General features: G+C 39.5%; 1 protein-coding gene across 9 annotated transcripts in view; it reads right to left on the reverse strand.

Moving 5' to 3' along the window:
* LOC125460896 (voltage-dependent calcium channel subunit alpha-2/delta-4-like) overlaps positions 1-19,719 on the reverse strand; it is a 403,518-nt gene that overhangs the window by 276,664 nt on the left and 107,135 nt on the right. For all 9 annotated transcript variants that reach the window (XM_059652381.1, XM_059652382.1, XM_059652384.1 and 6 more), the window contains 4 exons: positions 15,111-15,188; positions 11,131-11,211; positions 9,076-9,150; positions 793-879 (listed from right to left, as the gene is read on the reverse strand). In XM_059652381.1, coding sequence (XP_059508364.1) covers positions 793-879; positions 9,076-9,150; positions 11,131-11,211; positions 15,111-15,188 — 321 coding nt within the window. The remainder of the gene's footprint in view (positions 1-792; positions 880-9,075; positions 9,151-11,130; positions 11,212-15,110; positions 15,189-19,719) is intronic.

A 19,719-nucleotide genomic window follows, 5' to 3' on the forward strand; every position in this document is an offset into this window, starting at 1 on the left:
ACCAAGAGGTTATGGTGAAACTGTACAAAACTCTGGTGCGGCCGCACTTGGAGTATTGTGTACAGTTCTGGTCACCACATTACAAGAAGGCTATGGAAGCTTTGGAAAGGGTGCAGAGGAGATTTACTAGGATGTTGCCTAGTATGGAGGGAAGGTCTTACGAGGAAAGGCTGAGGGACTTGAGGCTGTTTTCATTAGAGAGAAGAAGGTTGAGAGGTTACTTAATTGAAACATATAAAATAATCAGAGGGTTAGATAGGGTAGATAGGGAGAGCCTTTTTCCTAGGATGGTGACGGCGAGCACGAGGGGCATACCTTTAAATTGAGGAGCGAAAGATATAGGACAGATGTCAGGTGTAGTTTCTTTACTCAGAGAGTAGTAAGGGAATGGAGCGCTTTGCCTGCAATGGTAGTAGATTTGCCAACTTTAGGTACATTTAAGTCGTCATTGGACAAGCATGTGGACGTACATGGAACAGTGTAGGTTAGATGGGCTTGAGATCGGTATGACAGGTCGGCACAACATCGAGGGCTGAAGGGCCTGTACTGTGCTGTAATGTTCTATGTAAGAAGCAAGTATGTGCTATGAGAGTAAGACAATTATAGATTAGAATACAAGCAGCACAATTTTTGAAGGGTGGAATACAGGAGCCTAGTAATGAGAAAATTAGAATAAATGTCTCCGAAAGTAACAAATCCCTGGATGTAAGGCTTCATTAATAGATACTTGAAGCAAGGGAAAAGACACTCACATGGGGCGCAAGGAAGAAAAATAAAAATTAAATTACTCACAACTTCATAGGTGTCTTCCCACTCCACCTCGGAAATGTCCACACTGTTGTAATTTGGTTTTGGCTTCGTTTTCTTTCCATCTTTGTACTGCAATTAACAAGAATGAATTCTCATACATTTATAGACAAGTTTAGACAAGATACATGGCACATTACATGGGAACTCAAACGCATTTTGCCACAATATTACATAGTTTTCCTCTAGCAATTCCATTTCGTACTAAGTTCTTGTCTTATGGAATCTGGATGGGGAAAGGAAGAGTTAAGCAAAGATCAGACATTCCCCAAAAGGAACAAGAAAAAATAATGGTCAAAGCCAGTTTTGTAAATCTCCTAATGGTAGATTACAGAACAATACTGATAAGGGGCTCGGCCTTTCTGTTAGTATCTATTTTGGGATGTAAGTGGCCATATACTCCAAAATAGCCCGTACTGTGCCAGTGCATATTTATGGGAACGAAATGTGTTGGACACAGTCATCAGAAGGATGCAAGGTAAGCATGTCATAATGTCAGTATGCAATGTTGATGCGACTGTTGTTACAACACCACTTGATGGTGATACTGGGCAAATCAGATCCTGTAGTGAAACCTACCCTGATAGGTCATAATTTTAATTGTGGCAGATAGTTACTATGGTGGTTCGTCATTCAAAGCATCTACACAATGCTGCTAAAGTCTTTAATTTAAAAAGTGAACAAGTTTATTGCACAAAAGAAAAAGAAACAAAACATAAGACAGTTTATAAGGATCTTAACATACAAACAAAACAAAGTTAACTAAGTGTGGAGCTGGATGAACGCAGCAGGCCAAGCAGCATCTTAGGAGCACAAAAGCTGATGTTTCGGGCCTAAACCCTTCATCAGAAAAATTTTGTGCTCCTAAGATGCTGCTTGGCCTGCTGTGTTCATCCAGCTCCACACTTTGTTATCTCGGATTCTCCAGCATTTGCAGTTCCCATTTTCTCCAAAGCAAAACAAAGTTCAATTTGTTTCCCGGTAATATCCTTCACAGCTGCTCAGTGCCAGTGAAGTGTTTTTCCAATCTTAACTCTTACTGTCTTATTGAACTGTCTCTTTCCAGTTTTTAGGCTTAGAGACTTCTTTCCAATTCTGATCACCTAAACCTCTTAATTTCTCACAGTTTGAAAACTTTTACATAAGCATAGAAGCTTTATAAACTAAACCCTTCTGCTAAGGCAAAATTTTTCTCCTGAACTGAATTAAAAAATCAAATGGGCTCTGATCTGTTTTCTCTACATGTTGTGCTAGTTCAATTTTATAAATGTTTTATCCTTTAAATCACAGGTATCTTGCTAGATATTTGACTTAAATTATGTCTTATTTAGGAATTATGTCTTTATTCCCTATTCCAAATGACTTTCTGACATCAAACAAAGCTAGCTTCACAGAGCTGAAACTCCAATTCTAGTTTTACCTTTAAAATCCAAATCCCCAAATTATAACAGTGACTCATTCTTCCATAGCACACTCTAAAATGCTATTTTAATGGAAAAGATCTAGCTACTACACTCTTAGACTTGCACAACTGAAAAAAGCATCTATCAGTTGGTTGGGCACCTGTGGTAATTTCAATACTTTCTGTAGCTGTTTCACACTGTAAAAATCTACAGCACATGGTGTAACAAGTGCTGAAGCAGTTTTTTTTTTGGCAATGTAAAGACCTTTGCACATGCCATTTGCATCTTGGCATGGATGTACAAATTGGAATTTCTCTTGCAACACAGAATTATGGAGAATAAATCGAGATCTCACAAACCACAACAAGTTGCTGGAAGAGTGAGGAGGAAAGCAGTAAGGACTCTCAGCAGGAGGGTTTATCCACAAATTGTGTTAAGATGGAATCCTTCCACTTAAACTTTAGAAAGTAACAATGAGAAGAATTTACTGCCATACCGATTGGCAGATTTGGAGCCAAGGGCATTCATTTAGGAGGGAGGATGCAGATGGGCGCATATTTTCTGTTTCTGCTGATTAAGTATATGGAGGAAAGACCTCTAGAAAGCCTTCTCAAATAGATATTAGCTGAGGCCCACTTAAGAGCCTTATTACCATGTTGCCACTGGTATTCAACAATTAGGGGCTGGGGAGTCACCATGAAAGGAGCCTGATGAGGAAACCTGATAGCAGGCTGGTAAGGCTTGCTGTGTCCCACTCAAAGGCACTCAGTGCTAATGTCAAAAGCACACCTCTGAACAGGACAACTTTTTTTGCCTGAGTATGATGATGAATTATCTGCTATGGAGTTCTTCCAGGTTGAAGCTGGAGAGTTTTGCAACATGTCACAATTTGCCATCCACTGTTATATAAAGAAGGTTATGAGGCTTTTCAAAGAGAATTAATTACATGTTATTTTTGCCAGACATAATCAGGCAGAAAATGTTTCTGGTATCTTGAGTATTGCAGACTTCACCATAATGCTGGTTGCCAATGAACTTGAAGGTACCACATGCCATCTCACTTTTATACTGGAACCAAAACAGTTTCAAATCCCTCAAAGGCCAGCTGTTGCATGACATTGCACAACAAATTGTTCATGTCCATGCCCTGAAGTGATAATGCCATAATTTTCCACTATGCCAGCTGCAATGAGCCAGCTTGACAAACAGAAAGGCATTCTTATAGAATCCCTACACTGTGGAAACAGGCCCTTTGACCCAACACATCCACACCAACCCGCAGAGCATCTCACACAGGCCCTCCCCCTATAACCCACCTAATTTACACATCCTTGTACACTACGGGGTAATTTAGCATGGGAGTCCACCTAGCCTGCACACGTTTGGGCTGTGGGAGGCATCCAGAGCACCTGGAGGAAACCCACATGGACACGAGGAGAATGTGCAAACTCCACACAGTCAGTCACCTGAGGGTGGAGTCAAACCCAGGTCCCTGGTGCTGTGAGGCTGTAGTGCTAACCACTGAGCCACCGTGCAAGTACAGGTTGGTGGGATAACTCTGCTGATGACATGGCTGACAGCTCTAATGTATAAATCATGTCTTTTTTATTCATTAGTTCATGGATCTGATCATCACTGCTTAGTCCAGCATGTTTGCCCAATCACGACATCCATTGCAAAGTCTGTAGCAAATTGCAATGCCTATACAGACCTGTGTACATCTTGCAGACAAAGACAACAGGAACAAAAGTATCAAAGACTACTCTACCATCAACAAATCTTCAGAAGGAGGAGAGCTGGACAGTTTGAGAACACACCAACATGTCACAGTCTTGAAATCTGGTTAATTTTGCCAATGACAACTCTGGTTCAAAACATTGAAATTTGCTTGAAGGGGAATGTTCCAAATGTTCTTCATAAAGCGCATTGTTATGCATATAGTATATTACTGTTGGCAAGTCTCAAGTTCCATAAGTGTTGCTTATTCATAAACATATCAATTTAATATTAAATTGAGTTGTTATTTAAGAGAAGGAAATGTTGTAATGGAGTAGCATTAATTTGTTAAAATATTTACTTAAATATATGCCCAAGCACACATTATGTAACCCAGAAAATGATGCAATATCACGTTCCTTCTCTCTTACACAGTCAATTGGCATGTGGAAGCTGAAACAACTGAAGTCTCCATTAAAGCTCTATATCCAATCTTTATTCCTACCCTTCAGCTTTTCTTAAATCTATAAAGAAACAATACAGCAAAAACCATAGAGATCAGTGATCCAGGGATGATAGCTGAACCAGACGTGACAGTAAGGACATGGACAACAGAGTTTTGGATGAGCTCAAGTTTAGACACCACAGAATACAAAGATGGTCAGATGGTGTTGGGATAACAAAGGCATGGTGAAGATTTCAGCAATAGAACAGCTGAAATAGGATTGAAGTAAGGTGACATTACAGAGGAGCCATGATGTGCAGGTGCTGGTATTGGACTGGAGTGGACAAAAATGACTTCACCAGATGAAGGAGCAGCACTCCAAAAGCTTGAGATTTCAAATAAACCTGATGGACTATAACCTGGCAGTTGTGTGACTTTTTACTTTGTTACAGAGGAGAGTAAAGGCAATTTTAGTGATGTCATGAATAGACAGTCAGAAGTTCATTTCTGGATTAAACAATTTTGTAAACAGACTGGCCTAGTATCAAATAGTTACGTTTGACAGAGACTGAAGAGGAAGCTAGGAAGTGGAAGTGGAAGTAGCAACTAAAAACTATTGTTTTAGACTCTCCAATGTTCAACTGAATGAAATGCATGCATTGCCACTACTGGATGTTGGGCAAGCAATCTGATAATTTATCAGTAGCAGAGGAGCCAAGAGAGATGGTTGTCAGATCGAGCTGGGTGTCATTTCAATGTGAAAACTGACACTATGACTTTGAATAATGCCAGGGAGGGCAGCATGAAGAAACAGGAGAAGGCCAGAGAGAACTACTGGCAGACACCACAGGTAACGTAGAGGAGGAAAGGAGACCATTGAAAGAGATAGTTTGGCTACAATTAAGCAGATGAGGAATCTCAGCCTGTTAGAAATTTTGCATTTCTATCCATCACGTGGCTAGCAAGTTAGAGACCTTAGCCCTTTAAGATAATGGCCTGATTTCAAAAAGGAAAAATATTGCATTGAACTGCTTTTCTTCATCAAAGATTTGAATTCTCACGCTGCCTGTGTTTCAGAGGTGATATGTGAGCTAATCACAGCTTCACAGCTATGTTTTTTCTTCACTAATATTAGCCAAAGGAAAGAAAAAGCAGAACATGCTGGAAATACTCAGAAGGTGAGATGGGTTTGGAGTGGAAACAGAGTTAATGTTTCAGGTAACTGACCCTGTCACCCAAACATGAGTAAAGGCTTGTTTATATTGCAGTACGTCCCCATACTTTTGGGTTGTCATGGAGACACTCAGTGCTTTTCTTCATTTTTTCATACATTGTGAGTATCACTGGCATTTGCTGTGCATTTCTAATTACCATTCAGAAGGTGGTGAGCAGCTGTCTTCTTGAATTGCTGCAGCCCATACAGTACAGATGCACCCACACTGCTGTTAAAGAGTAAGTTCCAAGATTTTGGAAGAATTGCAGTGAAGGAATGGCAATATAGTTCCAAGTCAAGATATTATATCATAGAAAGAAATTTCAAGAGAACCCTTATTCTTCTGGGAGGAACTGATGATGGAGTTGGATGGTTTGTTTGTCGAAGGAGCCTTGGTGGGTTGCTACATAACATCCACCATGTTGAAGGGAGAGAATGTCTAAGGCAGCAGATAGGATATTGATCAAACAGGATGCTTTGTCCTGGATGATAGAGCCACCTGTGTGTTGTTGAAGTTGCACTAATCCAGGCAAGAGGAGAGTAATCAATCCCACTCCTGATTGGTACCTTCTTGATGCCTAAGGTTTGTGCATCAATCAGGAGCTCACTAACTGAAGAAGTTCCCAGTCTTTGATCGGCTTGTGTAGCCACAGTATTTGTATGGTGAATTAAGGTCAGTTTAAGGTCAATGGTAACTTCCATGAAGTGGGGAATTCATTGATGGTAATGCCATTGACTATCAACGAGAGACAGTTAGGTTCTCTCTTGTGGAGATGATCGTTCCTTGACACTTGTGTGGCAGGAATGTTCCTTGCTACTTACCAAAGCAAGCCTGAACTTTGTCCAGATCTTGCTGCATATGAACATAGATGGTTTAAGCATCGGAGAAGTGAGCTATCATTAGCGATCATCCCCACTTCTGACCTAAGAATGAAAAGAAGGTCATTGGAGAAGCAGCTGAAGTTGGTTGGGCCTACAAGACTATCCTCAGGGACCCCTGCAGAGATGTCTAGAGATAAATGACGTCCAATAAGCAAAACCATCATGATTTTAACTATGTATGACTCTAGCAAATTGAGATGTTACCCCCAAAATCCCAGTGACTTCAATTTTCCTCATACTCCTTGGCGCTAAATTTGGTTAAATGCTACCTTAATGTCAATGACAGTCATGCTCGTCTCACATCATGCAGTGAGCTCATTTGTCCTTGTTTTGAACAAGGCTCATGATGAACTCAGGATCTGAGAGTCTCTAGTGGAACCCCAACTGGTTGGGCTAGTGCTGTGTAAGTGCTGCTTGATAATGCTGTCAATACCATCTTCAATTGTTTTGCTGGTGGTCAAGAGGAGAATGTTGTAATCCGAGAACCAGATTACAACAACCCTGAAGAAATTACACAACTGAGGATTTATGAGCAAGATAGGCTGCCGAAAAATGAAGCTAAGGAATCCAGCACACCTTATTCTTCTGCCTTCCTAAGATACACAAGCCAGGAATCCTCCTCAGATGTTCTGCCTCACTACCAGGTACACCAACATATAGTCTACCCAAAGAACTAGAATAGAAACTGAAATACTTAGTAGACAACACTAGCCACTCCATTCACTCCTCCTAAGAATTCTCCAACATATCAAGGACACCAGAACGAAGATGGTAAGATAATAATATCCTTCAATATAACAGCACTATTTACATCCATAAACATCTCTGTAGCCAAAGAGACAACTGCCACCCTGCTGGACGAATCAGGAAGACAGACACCCCATGGTATCAACAGCATCAACAAGGACAGCACCCTGAAACTGCTGGATCTGTGCCTCACAACCCATTTCATCCTCAATGATCGGATATTTAAGCAAATCAACAGAAACCAATGGGATCCCCAATATCAGGCATGAATGCAGAAGCGGTAAAGTAACGGTTAGAATGGACTACATCCCCCACTATACAACCCAAATTCTGGATCCAGTATGTAGATGACACCATCGTGATTATCAAATGCACAAGACTAGAAGAAACCCACCAACACACATACAACATTCTCAATGGAATAAAATTCACAAAAAAAAGAAACAATAACTGACTACCCTTCCTAGACATTGTGGGAACTCCAGACCAAAGTGTGCAGAAAGAAGAAAGACCACCGATACAGATCAGATATACCAGCAACCAGCCCAACGCCAATAAATGGAGCTGTATCAGGACATTATTCAATCGAGCCACAACACACTACAGCAGCCCAGGATTGCACAAAATATAACAGGAGCATTTATACAGAGTTTTTATAAGGAATAGATACCCAAAAAGCACAATCCATCATTACCTCCATGACTGACCACAACAAGAGGACACAACATGGGCCAGACACACTAGTCACCCTATTGTACATCAGAGCCCTTTCAGAGATGATCACAAGACTACTCAGACCTCTAGGTATCAGGGTAGTCCACAAACCAACAACCACCCTGCTACAGCTACTAAAGACCCCATGCCCACAACCAATAAAACTCATGTAGTATACAAAATAACATTAACGGACTGTGAGAAACATTACATTGGCCAAACTGGAAGACAATTGACAATAAGGATACACAAACATCAGCTAGTCACCAACAGACATGACCAATTCTTACTGGTCTCAAGAAATATGGACAAAAAAGGACACAAATTCAACTGTCTCAACACATCCATCATAGCACAAGCCAAACAAGACAGGCCAGGGAATTCCTGGATGCCTGGCATTCTAACTGGAACTCTGTCAACAAACACATTGAACTGGATCCATTATATAAACCACTGAAAAACAGAACCAGATGTGATGCCAACCACCTCGACAAACTCAGGCATATAAATAACAAATGGGAAAGAATGCCAACACATCACTGGAGGTGTACTGACGATGTTACCTAGCAGTGTGACAAAATGTCTGCAATCAAACACACCGGCTCAGTGAGCAGGCCTACAACCTCATTTGCAACCTGAGTTACAAATTTTCTCAAAAACTTTGATTGCAAAACTTACTGGCCCAACAGAATTCAGAGACAGGAGGAAATGGATTTCAGGAGGAAGTATCAATGAGCCTGGCTCAGTAAAAGCTCCAAGTTACTCAACAGGTGACATTTTGCTCTTTGCAGTTCACAACAGTGTGTAGGAGATTAATCCCCAATTCAACAAGACCTCTGAACAAATTAGAAAACTTAGCAAGTGCTAAAAGATGGACTTCCTCAAAGTGGTTTCTGAAACAGATATCCAATTATTTATTGTCAATATGCATATACCGCTTTACAATACAGTTGTAGTCTTTAAAAAGATGTCGCCACGTGTTATTTCCTAGCCTTTGTTTTCAGTAATTCTTTAGGATGTGACCAGAGAATACAGGCTGTTGAATAACATTTGGTATCTATCCCTCTGAAGAAAGTCAGTCTTTCCTTCTCTGTTGTTGTCATTGTATACAATAATTTGCATCAATAGAAAATGATGAGGTTACTTACCAAAGGCCGGAGATCAGGATGGGCTAGTATATAACCATTATTCGTATTCAGGAATGCATAACCATGGGCTCCAAGCTGCAATATGTTAAAGGGAATAACAATTTAAAAAGCAACAACACAACAAAATTTGCTCAAGATAATGTTTCTTTTGTTATGTGCTTTTGAGTTTTGTGGGTGCAAGCAAGGGAAGTTGCTTGCAGCAGAATTGAATGAAAATATAATGAAGTAAGTCTAGCAAGATTTAAAAGTATCAGTACGAACTAAGGGCCAGTATGTGAAATGAATCGAAAGTGACAAATGAGTTCTAAAATAATTGAATAGAACAGAAACAGCAACTCAGCTAACTAGTAGGAGTGAAGAGAGAAGTGATTCTGGGAAGGGAAAATTGACTGTGACGCATTTGAGTAAACTAGATCTGGTTGATCTCTTGTAAACCTAAGTAACCTAAATGCTTCAGATTTCCTAATTTTTGAACAATAATCCACAACTTGTAAAATATATGAGTGTTTCTTCAGGACGATGCAAGTGTATTGTTTTGAACATAGAACATAGAACATAGAACAGTACAGCACAGAACAGGCCCTTCAGCCCACAATGTTGTGCCGACCATTGATCCTCATGTATGCACCCTCAAATTTCTGTGACCATATGCATGTCCAGCAGTCTCTTAAATGACCCCAATGACCAATAGAATTTTTCAGTTGCGTTGATGGTAAGATATTTAGGATGGTGGATACTTTATCAAATGACAGTTACTATGATTTGAGTCAATGGACCTGGTTCTGTCTCCTAAGAGAGATTTACAGCTAGAAAAAACTTATTTTTTACATTTAAAATTTCATACTCTGATACTGAGAACTCAGAAGTCTAAAATTTGTGCAGTTAAAAAAGTGAAGATTTTAAAGGCTCAAGAAAGATTGTAAATATCTTCAACCTTCAGAAAGCCTGCTGGGAAACAAATAACAGGACAGAACAAAAGGATAACAATCAAAACATAGCATGAAATAGTATCTGTTGGTCAATATCACAGCAGTGCTATCCTGACCCTGAGACGATTTGCCCTATCTGGTGTGCATAGCAACCATCTCCATCGTAAAGCAGTGGTCAATGTTTGCCAGGAAGAAGTGACTGGGCTCAACCAGTACTTACTTGGGAAGAGATGTGGAAGAAATAGAACACTTAAAGGAATCTAGCAAGATAATGCTACCCTAAACTATTATGCATTGGGTAATTTTTCAAGATTTCATGGTGCAAATCAAACCTTTGCAGCAAATATATGCTCACATTTTGTCAGGCTGGGCTGCAAGTTGTTTGCTGGCTGAAAGTGTCCCTTATTAAATATATTATTAAATACTTTTAGCCTTTACGGCAGTAGAGAAAGTATTAGTGAATCAGCGTCTGTGAATGATTGAATATTCAAAAGACAACTAAATCAATTACAGCATGAAAGCAGACGATAGTGTATATGCTCAGTGACAACTTAATTTCTTGTCAACAAAATGCATTATGATGACTTCAGCTTATACGAGAGGGCACAGCTACAAATTGAGGGGTGATGGATTTAAGACAGATGTCAGAGGCAGGTTCTTTACTCAGAGTGGTAAGGGCATGGAACGCCCTGCCTGCCAATGTAGTTAACTCAGCCACATTAGGGGCATTTAAACAGTCCTTGGACAAGCATATGGATAATGATGGTATGGTGTAGGGGGATGGGCTTAGATTAGTTCACAGTTCAGCGCAACATCGAGGGCCGAAGGGCCTGTTCTGCGCTGTATTTTTCTATGTTCTATGTTCTATAAAAGAACATATGATTTGAAAGGCTCTAGAAAAGTACAACACATTGGAACACTGGTTGCCTTTATTTACTGCTGAGTTGGCACATTTGATATCATTTCTTTTTCCTGACTGGCATCGAAAAATGGTATGATATGTTAACTGTTAAGATGCTGTGGTTTATCTCCAAATAATTTGCAGCTATTCTTCTAATTCAAATTCCAAACTAGCATAACGACTTACCATCACTGATGAAAAATTTAAATGCATTTTAGAACGTACCTTATACCTCGGAGCTAACTTTAACAGCTCTTTCAGTGGAACATCTGTTCCTACAACCCCAAGAAGGATACCATGTGCTCTCTAGAGAAAGAGAGTGTGAAAGGGCAGGTTCAGTCACAATAAAAAATAGTTTGAAGTTCAACACTACCCAGTTTGCTCCATATTGCTGCTACTATAAATGGTAGTCATCAGATTGAGTTTGAACACCTCATAATGGGATGGAAATTGATTCACAATGTCTAAATCTAGGTGCTTGCCAACTTAGAGCAGGGATCCATGTGCATTTAGTGAAATCAGATTCTAAAACCAGTGAAGAAGCTGTGAGCTGTAACTTTTGGGGTAGATGTGAAGAAATTGTAGCTTGGGATCATTAGTAATGTGTTAGTAGTGACCTGCAAGCATTAAGGAAGCTACCGACCTTGAGCAGAAAACAAGGCAAGGTTGTATCTGAAACACTTGGTGGGATATGAAAGCACTGAGACAACCTGCATGTCTGAAACTAATCTCAGATTTGACAGCACCTGAGGGCATCTGAGGTGTGGCAGCAATGAAATCAGGCCAATTTGGTGCGAACTAGAATGATTAGAAGAAATGCAGCAAGGATGAGAGAGATAGGCAGATTTTTAATCAGAAAGGAATCATGGGTTGTAGGGAAAAGGCAGGAAAATGAAACTAGTGATCATCAGAGCAGCCATGATCCAATTGAATAGGGAAGTAGATTTGATGGACTGAATAGCCATTTCTACTCCTACGTATAATAGTCTTCTGGTCTATTCTCAGCTAATTCCTTCGATGCTCCCACAGCCTTCAATCATCCCTATGTACTGGCTCCTAATCTTCTTCTTTCTCGCCACTCCATACATCCGTTTCGGCATCTAAATCTCATTAGTATCCAGTCATTGTTCCACTCTTCTTGATGTTATTCAGGTTTCTGCACAATATAACAAGGCTGGCTTGTAGATGCTCAGTTTTAGTTTCTGCAATCTCACATGGGTGTGGTAAGATTGCAGAAACTAAAACTAAGCAGATTGCAGAAACTAAAACTAAGCATCTACAAGCCAGCCTTGTTATATTGTGCAGAAACCTGAATAACATCAAGAAGAGTGGAACAATGACTGGATACTAATGAGATTTAGATGCCGAAACGGATGTATGGAGTGGCGAGAAAGAAGAAGATTAGGAACCAGTACATGGGGATGATTGAAGGCTGTGGGACCATCGAAGGAATTAGCTGAGAATAGACCAGAAGACCATTATATGTAGGAGTAGAAATGGCCATTCAGTCCATCAAATCTACTTCACTATTCAATTGGATCAGGGCTGCTCTGATGATCACTAGTTTCATTTTCCTGCCTTTTCCCTACAACCCATGATTCCTTTCTGATTAAAAATCTGTCTGTCTCTCTCATTCTTGAATATACTTAATGAACCAGCCTCTACAACCCTCCATGGTAAAGAATTCTATAGTTTCACTGCTTCCCATAAGGTGAACCTCTGTAACTGGTATCACCCAAGTGAAACTTCTCTTGTCTGCCTCCAAAATCAGTAGATCTTTCCTTAGATAAGGGTCCAGAATTGTTCATAGTATTGTAGTCTGACAGATGTCTTGCATAGCTTTAGCAAACCTTCCTACTCTTATATTCTATTTTCCTTTGAAATAAAAGCCAATGTTCCATTTGTCTTCCATACTTGGATTCTAGCTTCCTGTGATTCATGTACAAGGACTTCCAAATTCCTCTGTTCTGTAGCTTTCTGTAGTTTCTCTTTATTTAAGTAATATTCACCTCTTCTATTCCTTCTGTCAAACTGTATAACCTCTCATTTTTCCATATTATATTCCATCCACCAAGTTTTTGCCTCCTCACTTGAATATATCTCCCTATAGACTCTGTAATCCTGACCACTTAGTCAAAGAGTCACACAGCACAGAAACGGACCCTTCAATTCAACTCATCCGCGCTGACTAGTTACCCTAATCTAACCTAGTTCCATTTGCCAGCATTTTGCCCATATCCCTCTAAACTGGGAAACTAGAACTCACTGTCTGTAAAGTTGGTATAGACAGAAACCGTCATGGCATTTAAGAAGAATTTTGATGTGCACTGGCGATGCCAAAGTATACAAGGTAATGGCCCAAGGGCTAGAAAATGGGATTCAAATAGTTAGCTGGCTGTTCTTCACAGGCAGAGACTCTATGGGCCAATGGTGCTGTAGATTTCTATGATTCTAAAGCACTCTAGAAGGCTAATATTGAATCTAAATCCATCACCATACCAGGTGGTGTAATCTATGTTCTAATGATGCTTGTGTTGCAAAAGGTTTTCCCTCATTTCATCTCTGGATCTTTTGCCAGTCATGTTAACTCTTTGTTGATGGTTCTCAATGAATTGGGAATAGATTATTCTAATTTCATTCTTTTTAAAAGCTCCAAGATTTTGAACACCTCTATCAATTTCCTGCTTAATCTTCTCAGATTGGAGAACAATCCCTGCTTGTCCATTTACCACTAGAACCATTCCAGTAAACTCTCTCCAAACCTCTCATGTCCTTCCTAAAGTGCAGTACCCTGAATTTAAATAGGCCTACCACAGCCTCTTGATATTTTTATACTAGGATTGTATTTATAGTAATACAAACATCATTTCGGTTTAACGTTTGAGATTACAGAGAATAATGTAAGAGCATCTATGCAGGCTGAGACTGAGAAAATTGTATTTAGAGCCTATTTGAATTGCCTTCTGCCTGGGTCAGGACAAGATCATTAGACCTTACTCTGCCTACATGTACCAGTGGAAAAAAGCCAACAATTCTCCATATCCAAACCTTACTTTACTCCACAGCCAAATACATTCCCTGCTCTACACTCAAACCCCCTTTGACCATCACCAGACCCAATGCCAACCCCTGCCACACTACCTTCCTCCCAAACTCCCCTCTTGCCCTGACACCAGACTCGACAATTATCTCTACCCTGCAAGACCCTATTTCTATCACCCAAGCTACCCTAAGCATTTACCGTATCTTTGTTTCCTTTCACCCTGATATCCTATCCATTGACACCCTACCCACATCCCATTTGATATCTTACCCATCTGCCATCCAAATCCCTGGCATCCAGTCCCAACCCAGCCGGCACTCTACTTACTTGGCAGCCATTTGTAATCCTGCCCGTCCCCCCCCCACCAACAGTCTAGCAGGGATCTTACCCACCTGGCACCCTACCACCTGGCATTCCACCCACTTTGCACCCTACATCCTATCCATCTGGCGTCATACCCTGGCATTCTATTCCTTATCTACCTGACAGCCTATTCTTCTACCCATCCAGCACAGTAACCTCCCTTGCTCTTACCTTGTGTATTTACTACTTGATATCAGCTTAAAAGTGATTGCCTAGACCTTTAAATATCAGAATATGGCAACTGGCTGCTGTGAAAAGGAGACATAGTTTGCCTTCCCCCGAAATTTCTGAGCTATGAAAGATGTCTGGTTCCACAACTCTGAATAAAGGGGTAGAGTGGCAAACTGCATCAGTTTGCCATTCCTGAAAAAAAATCAGATTAATTGCCTCTTTTTTGTCTTTTTAGACTCTTTTTCCATAAATTGCACATAAGAATATCCTACTGTGAACTTTAGTAATACATAAATGCCACAATGCATAAAGTGGAAGTCAAATATAGCTGCTTGGAAGACCCAGTAAATTTTATGAATCCAACAGGTTCACATTGCTGTCAATTCCATGAATGCATCAATAGTATCAATACTCATTTTAAGACTTGCCTTTTCTTCTGGATCAAAACACAGGAATTGTATCCCATACTGTATATGCGTCTCAATCTGTGTCTTTCCTGTAACTTTCATACAAATTTCAACCCAAAGATGTTTTAACCAGTTTGTATTTGTATTATCTGATGTTCAATAATGTATATCATATGCAAACAGAGATTGAGCACAGACAGAAGATGAATACAAGTACTCACAGTTTCATTCTTTCTGCTAAAGACTGGCATTGCCACTGTTGTCATGAGGAGCAGACTATGTGCTGCAGATTGAAATAGCTGTCATAAGCAGATGATCAATTATTAATAAAAAAGAATAACTACAAGAATAACAACTGATACATAGAGCACAAAAGTTTACAACAACCCTAACTGTAATAAATAGTTCTTATATCAATGAATTACATAACATTATGCTCAATTTATGACAATTCTAAGAGATATGAAAATATTCAAAAGAAATGATGCAATCTTATAAATTTCACAGAAAATGCTATTCAGAAGATGTTAGGCAGCACTTTTTGTGAGATGGAATGCTTCCAGTTCAGGCTGTGTCTGTGATTAAATAGGGGGTGAAATTCCTTAATGGATAGGTTCCGCTTTCTACTGAAAAATTCTCAGGTGCGATATATGATTCAGATTTATTAGATTGCAAAATGCCACATCAGCTAATAAAGCACATGATTATTTTCTAAAACCCAGAAATGACCCCTTTGCCCAACGAGCTTACTTACACCAAACCTGCACAAAAGGAAGGAAAATAAAATATTGACATTTTCTGTAGAAGTCCTTTATTACGGTACAACTTCGTCCAGGAACAGGAATAGCTTACAATGTTGAGTTACATACAAAAATGTGTGCAACTTTAATTTCTCGTCCCTTAAGTAAACAAAACCTGTTGCAGAAAGTTGTAGTGTCTTTATTAATGAAACATTGTTCTCGTCTTGAAATACAGATGTGCAAAACCACATGTATGTATTCGGAATTGTTAAGATAATGGGACCAAAGTATTTTTTGTAACTTTTAATTCCAAAATGTATTTAAAAATAACTGCTACAGAGAAAGAAAAAGAGTGGATTCAAATTTAGTGACTTGCAAAATCCTGTAACTACTGGAATGTTGCAGCTGTACAGAGTCACTGTAACTTCAAACATGGAGAGACTTAATAAGAAGAGATAACAAGGTGGCTGACTAGCCCTCTCCCCTCAGAATTAAGCCATCTTTTACATAATTTATCTGCTTTTTATTTCTATATTTTATGTCTGCTTTTATCCTTTGAAAATATACAAATCATGGGATTAAAATTGACTGCAATACTGATCTGCATGCTTTATACACCGACTGTGCACTAGAGTGCTGTAAAGACAACAGCTTTTAGAAAAGCACTGCAGGTAAAACAAAAAACAAAGATTTTCTCTCACTTGGTGCTGCCAGCCAGTTCAAAAGAAATCAGAATGAACAAACTTCAATCAGCCTACAAGAAACTGGAAATCGAATGCTCTATTCTCAATGTCACTGCTATTAGTACTGTCCAATAATAATCATAACATCCTCATACTGTTCTTCACAAACAATTCAAAGACCGATCTATTTTTTACTTTTATCTTTTTGGACTCTCCTCTTATTTCTTCTGTGTGTATATTCGTTGCATAATCATCTGTTCTCACAGTTAGTAATTAATAAATTCACTCTTTTAGTTAATTCAAGGAATCCCGATTAAATTGTCTCCTTTTAAAACATAATCTCATTTTGCTCTGGGAGAAAAAGGTATCCACAATGGCAGGGATTTACAAAAAAAAGTCTTGTTGTAAACAAAGGGGTGGGCAAACAACCAAGGGGAGCCAGACCATCCTTCCTCACCAGGGGGCTTAATGATTTAAGATATCCCTTTGGATCCATAAGACATTGTGGAACCTTGCCCAGGGTCTGGTTTAACAACACAATTCATATCCAGCACAATGTTAAATACACACAACACAGCACAGTACAAAACAATGACTACTGAGCTCAGAACACAACACATAATAATAACAGCATATGCTGCAAGTTGCGGTTACCTCCTTAGACTGTAGCAATTAGTAGTGATGAGGTTAATAATGAGCAGTAGCGACAAGATGAAAGTAGAACAGAATGATGACAGTGATTGGGGGTAAGTAGATTGCAAGTGAGAAGAGTAGACAGAATAAAAAGTGAAATTAAAGGAAGTGATATTAAAAACAATAAAAATGATCAAGCAAATGTAATGCAAATGTGACATTAAATTGCACCACACATATGTTCCATCTACCTTCCTGGGGGAAAATATTTAAATTAGCTATTGTTTTTCATGGGCAGACTTTTTTGGCCATGGCATTGGTGTACTTATAAATGGGCAGCCTGCAAAATTCTGTGCATGACTTTTCTACTACCAATGGGTCTGTGATATATGGTCAGTGGATGAGATCTAGGGTGATTCATCAGTCTTTATCCGAATTGAGGTCTTTGAGTGACAAATTAATTCCTACTTAGGGTCACTTAATGTGGCTGTTGCAAAATTGTGACTGGTAAGAGGTTGCTGACGTGGAACGGAGGACATGTTCAGGAGAATGAGGACAGGGTCTGGCAAGGTAGCTTTTTCTGGACAGCAAAAGTTAGGTGCCTCCTTCACTGCCACTTTCTTGCAATCCAGCACCTCTTTTGAAACTGGGCATTCCTGCTCCACCTCGCTGCCCTCCTCTATCCCAAATGCCTCTTCCCTCAGCCAGCCACCTTTCCACCATTTTCTGGGACCTCTGACATTTCCTCTGTTGTTAAACCACTGTACTCACTTCTTAACAGACTGTAGCTTCTTGATGGCTGGGACTGCATGCATTTCCAGCAGTGGCATCTGCTCCCAATGTAATTATTGGAACGAGGGAACTGCCGTGGTAGCCTTGAGAGATGGATCTTCCTCTCAAGTTGAGGGCTGAGGAGCTGATTAATGCTCCTAGGCTGATTAATGCTCCTCAGAGCATTAATGCTTCACAGAGTGGGAATGGCTCATCAAAACTTCAGGTAACAGGGGGCAGGGCGGTGGAGGGGGGCAATATTTGAGTAAAGACATAGTTCATGGGTGTCAGCACAGTTCTGAACTATGAAAGACAACAGTCCAGACAATTCTTTTCTCATTCACTGACCACACAGATCCACTCCCCAGCAGGGTTGCTCAGAAGCGATCAGGGGCAACAATTCAAACTAATTTTTTGATTCTTTGTTGTGGAACATACAGCTCAGAAATATTGAGTTCAGTTGTATCAAAGCTATCTAATAATGACGCAAATCATCTCTTTAAAGCAAAGCAAAATGGTAAAAACCATTCCTACACAGGGGACAGCTACAATTGGTGAATAAGATTTAGTTAAATATTCAGACAGGTACGGAAAGGCTCTGTTGAAATTGTAATTTTTTTGGAAAATTTTACACTGTGGCAAGGAATACATCAAAATGGAATGATTTTGGGACAGGGTTGACAGGATGGAGACCCAAATGCCTGAATGCTCCTTACCAATAAAAAGATGTAGATGGAGAAGTGTATGATGAACCAAACATGGGTAAAAGAGGCTAAGTAACACAGGTGGATAAAATTACAGAGATCGGGTTACATAAGACCAAAAGGGCTCTTTTAGTGCAATGACAGTGTCCCTACCTCTGAACCATGAGGCCTGGGTTCATGTCCAATCTGTTTCAGAGGTAGATAATAACATCTCTGAACAGGTTGATTAGGAAAATGGAATAGATAAGATCAAAGCTTGAGGCTGTCTTATGATACAGTGGTAATGCCCTTACTCTTGGACTGGGAGGTCTGGATTCAGCTCCCACCTGCTCCAGAGATGTGTATTAACATCTCAGAATAGGTTAATTAGAAATATAGGTTAAACAATTTAAAAAAAAAGACCAATAAAGGAACCTGTAAATTAAAAATATAGCATTGAATTTAGAATGTTAGGATTGAGGAATTGTGGAGGTTGGTAAGTACAATTGTGATAAATGATCATTAATTGGCATAGGCTGGAATGAGGATTGTGGAATATTCAGCAGCAATTGAAATTGGGAACTTCTTGCACTATATGCCTTAATATTACACTAGACAGAATCCTGGGGTAAACAAAAGAAGAAGCTCTAAATAAAGTAAGTTTTCCACGAGTAACATTTTTTCACGAGAAATTAAAAACAAATTTCTCCCATTATCTCACAATTGCAACTGCCATGTCAAAGACTTTTCATATCAAAATTTTCATATCAGAAATTAAAGTATTATTATTATTAAACATTTTTCTATAAATAAGCAGTAACCTCCAAGGTAACAAACATTGATTTCTGTGTAATAAATTCATGAAATATATCAAATAAATCCAAAATAAAATTCCTAGCTGATACAATTAAACTTGGTTTATTTCAGTACAGGAAATAATGCTGGTGCTATTTAGCAGCACAGGGATACACTAAACAAAATAAAATCCAAGAAGGTCAGCCTCTCGATCACTAAAGCCAAATAAGTAAATCCAATTTGCCCTTGAATGGCAACTGTTTTTTTCCATCTTTAGTCTTTAATGGGACATAGCCATAACTGGAAAGGCCAGCGTTTTTTGCCCATTCCTTACTATTTTAGAACTGAGTGGCATACTAGACCATCTTGCAGGGCAGTAAAGAGTCAACCACATTAATGTGTCTGAAGTCACATGTCACCTAACCCAAATAAGAGTGACAGATTTCCTTTCCTACAAGGGCACAAGTCAACCAGATGAGTTCTTACAACAATTCTAGCAAGATTCTGCATGTTAGACTAGTTAGC

The sequence above is a fragment of the Stegostoma tigrinum genome, chromosome 18 (assembly GCF_030684315.1).
Source record: "Stegostoma tigrinum isolate sSteTig4 chromosome 18, sSteTig4.hap1, whole genome shotgun sequence".
Lineage (NCBI taxonomy): Eukaryota > Metazoa > Chordata > Chondrichthyes > Orectolobiformes > Stegostomatidae > Stegostoma > Stegostoma tigrinum.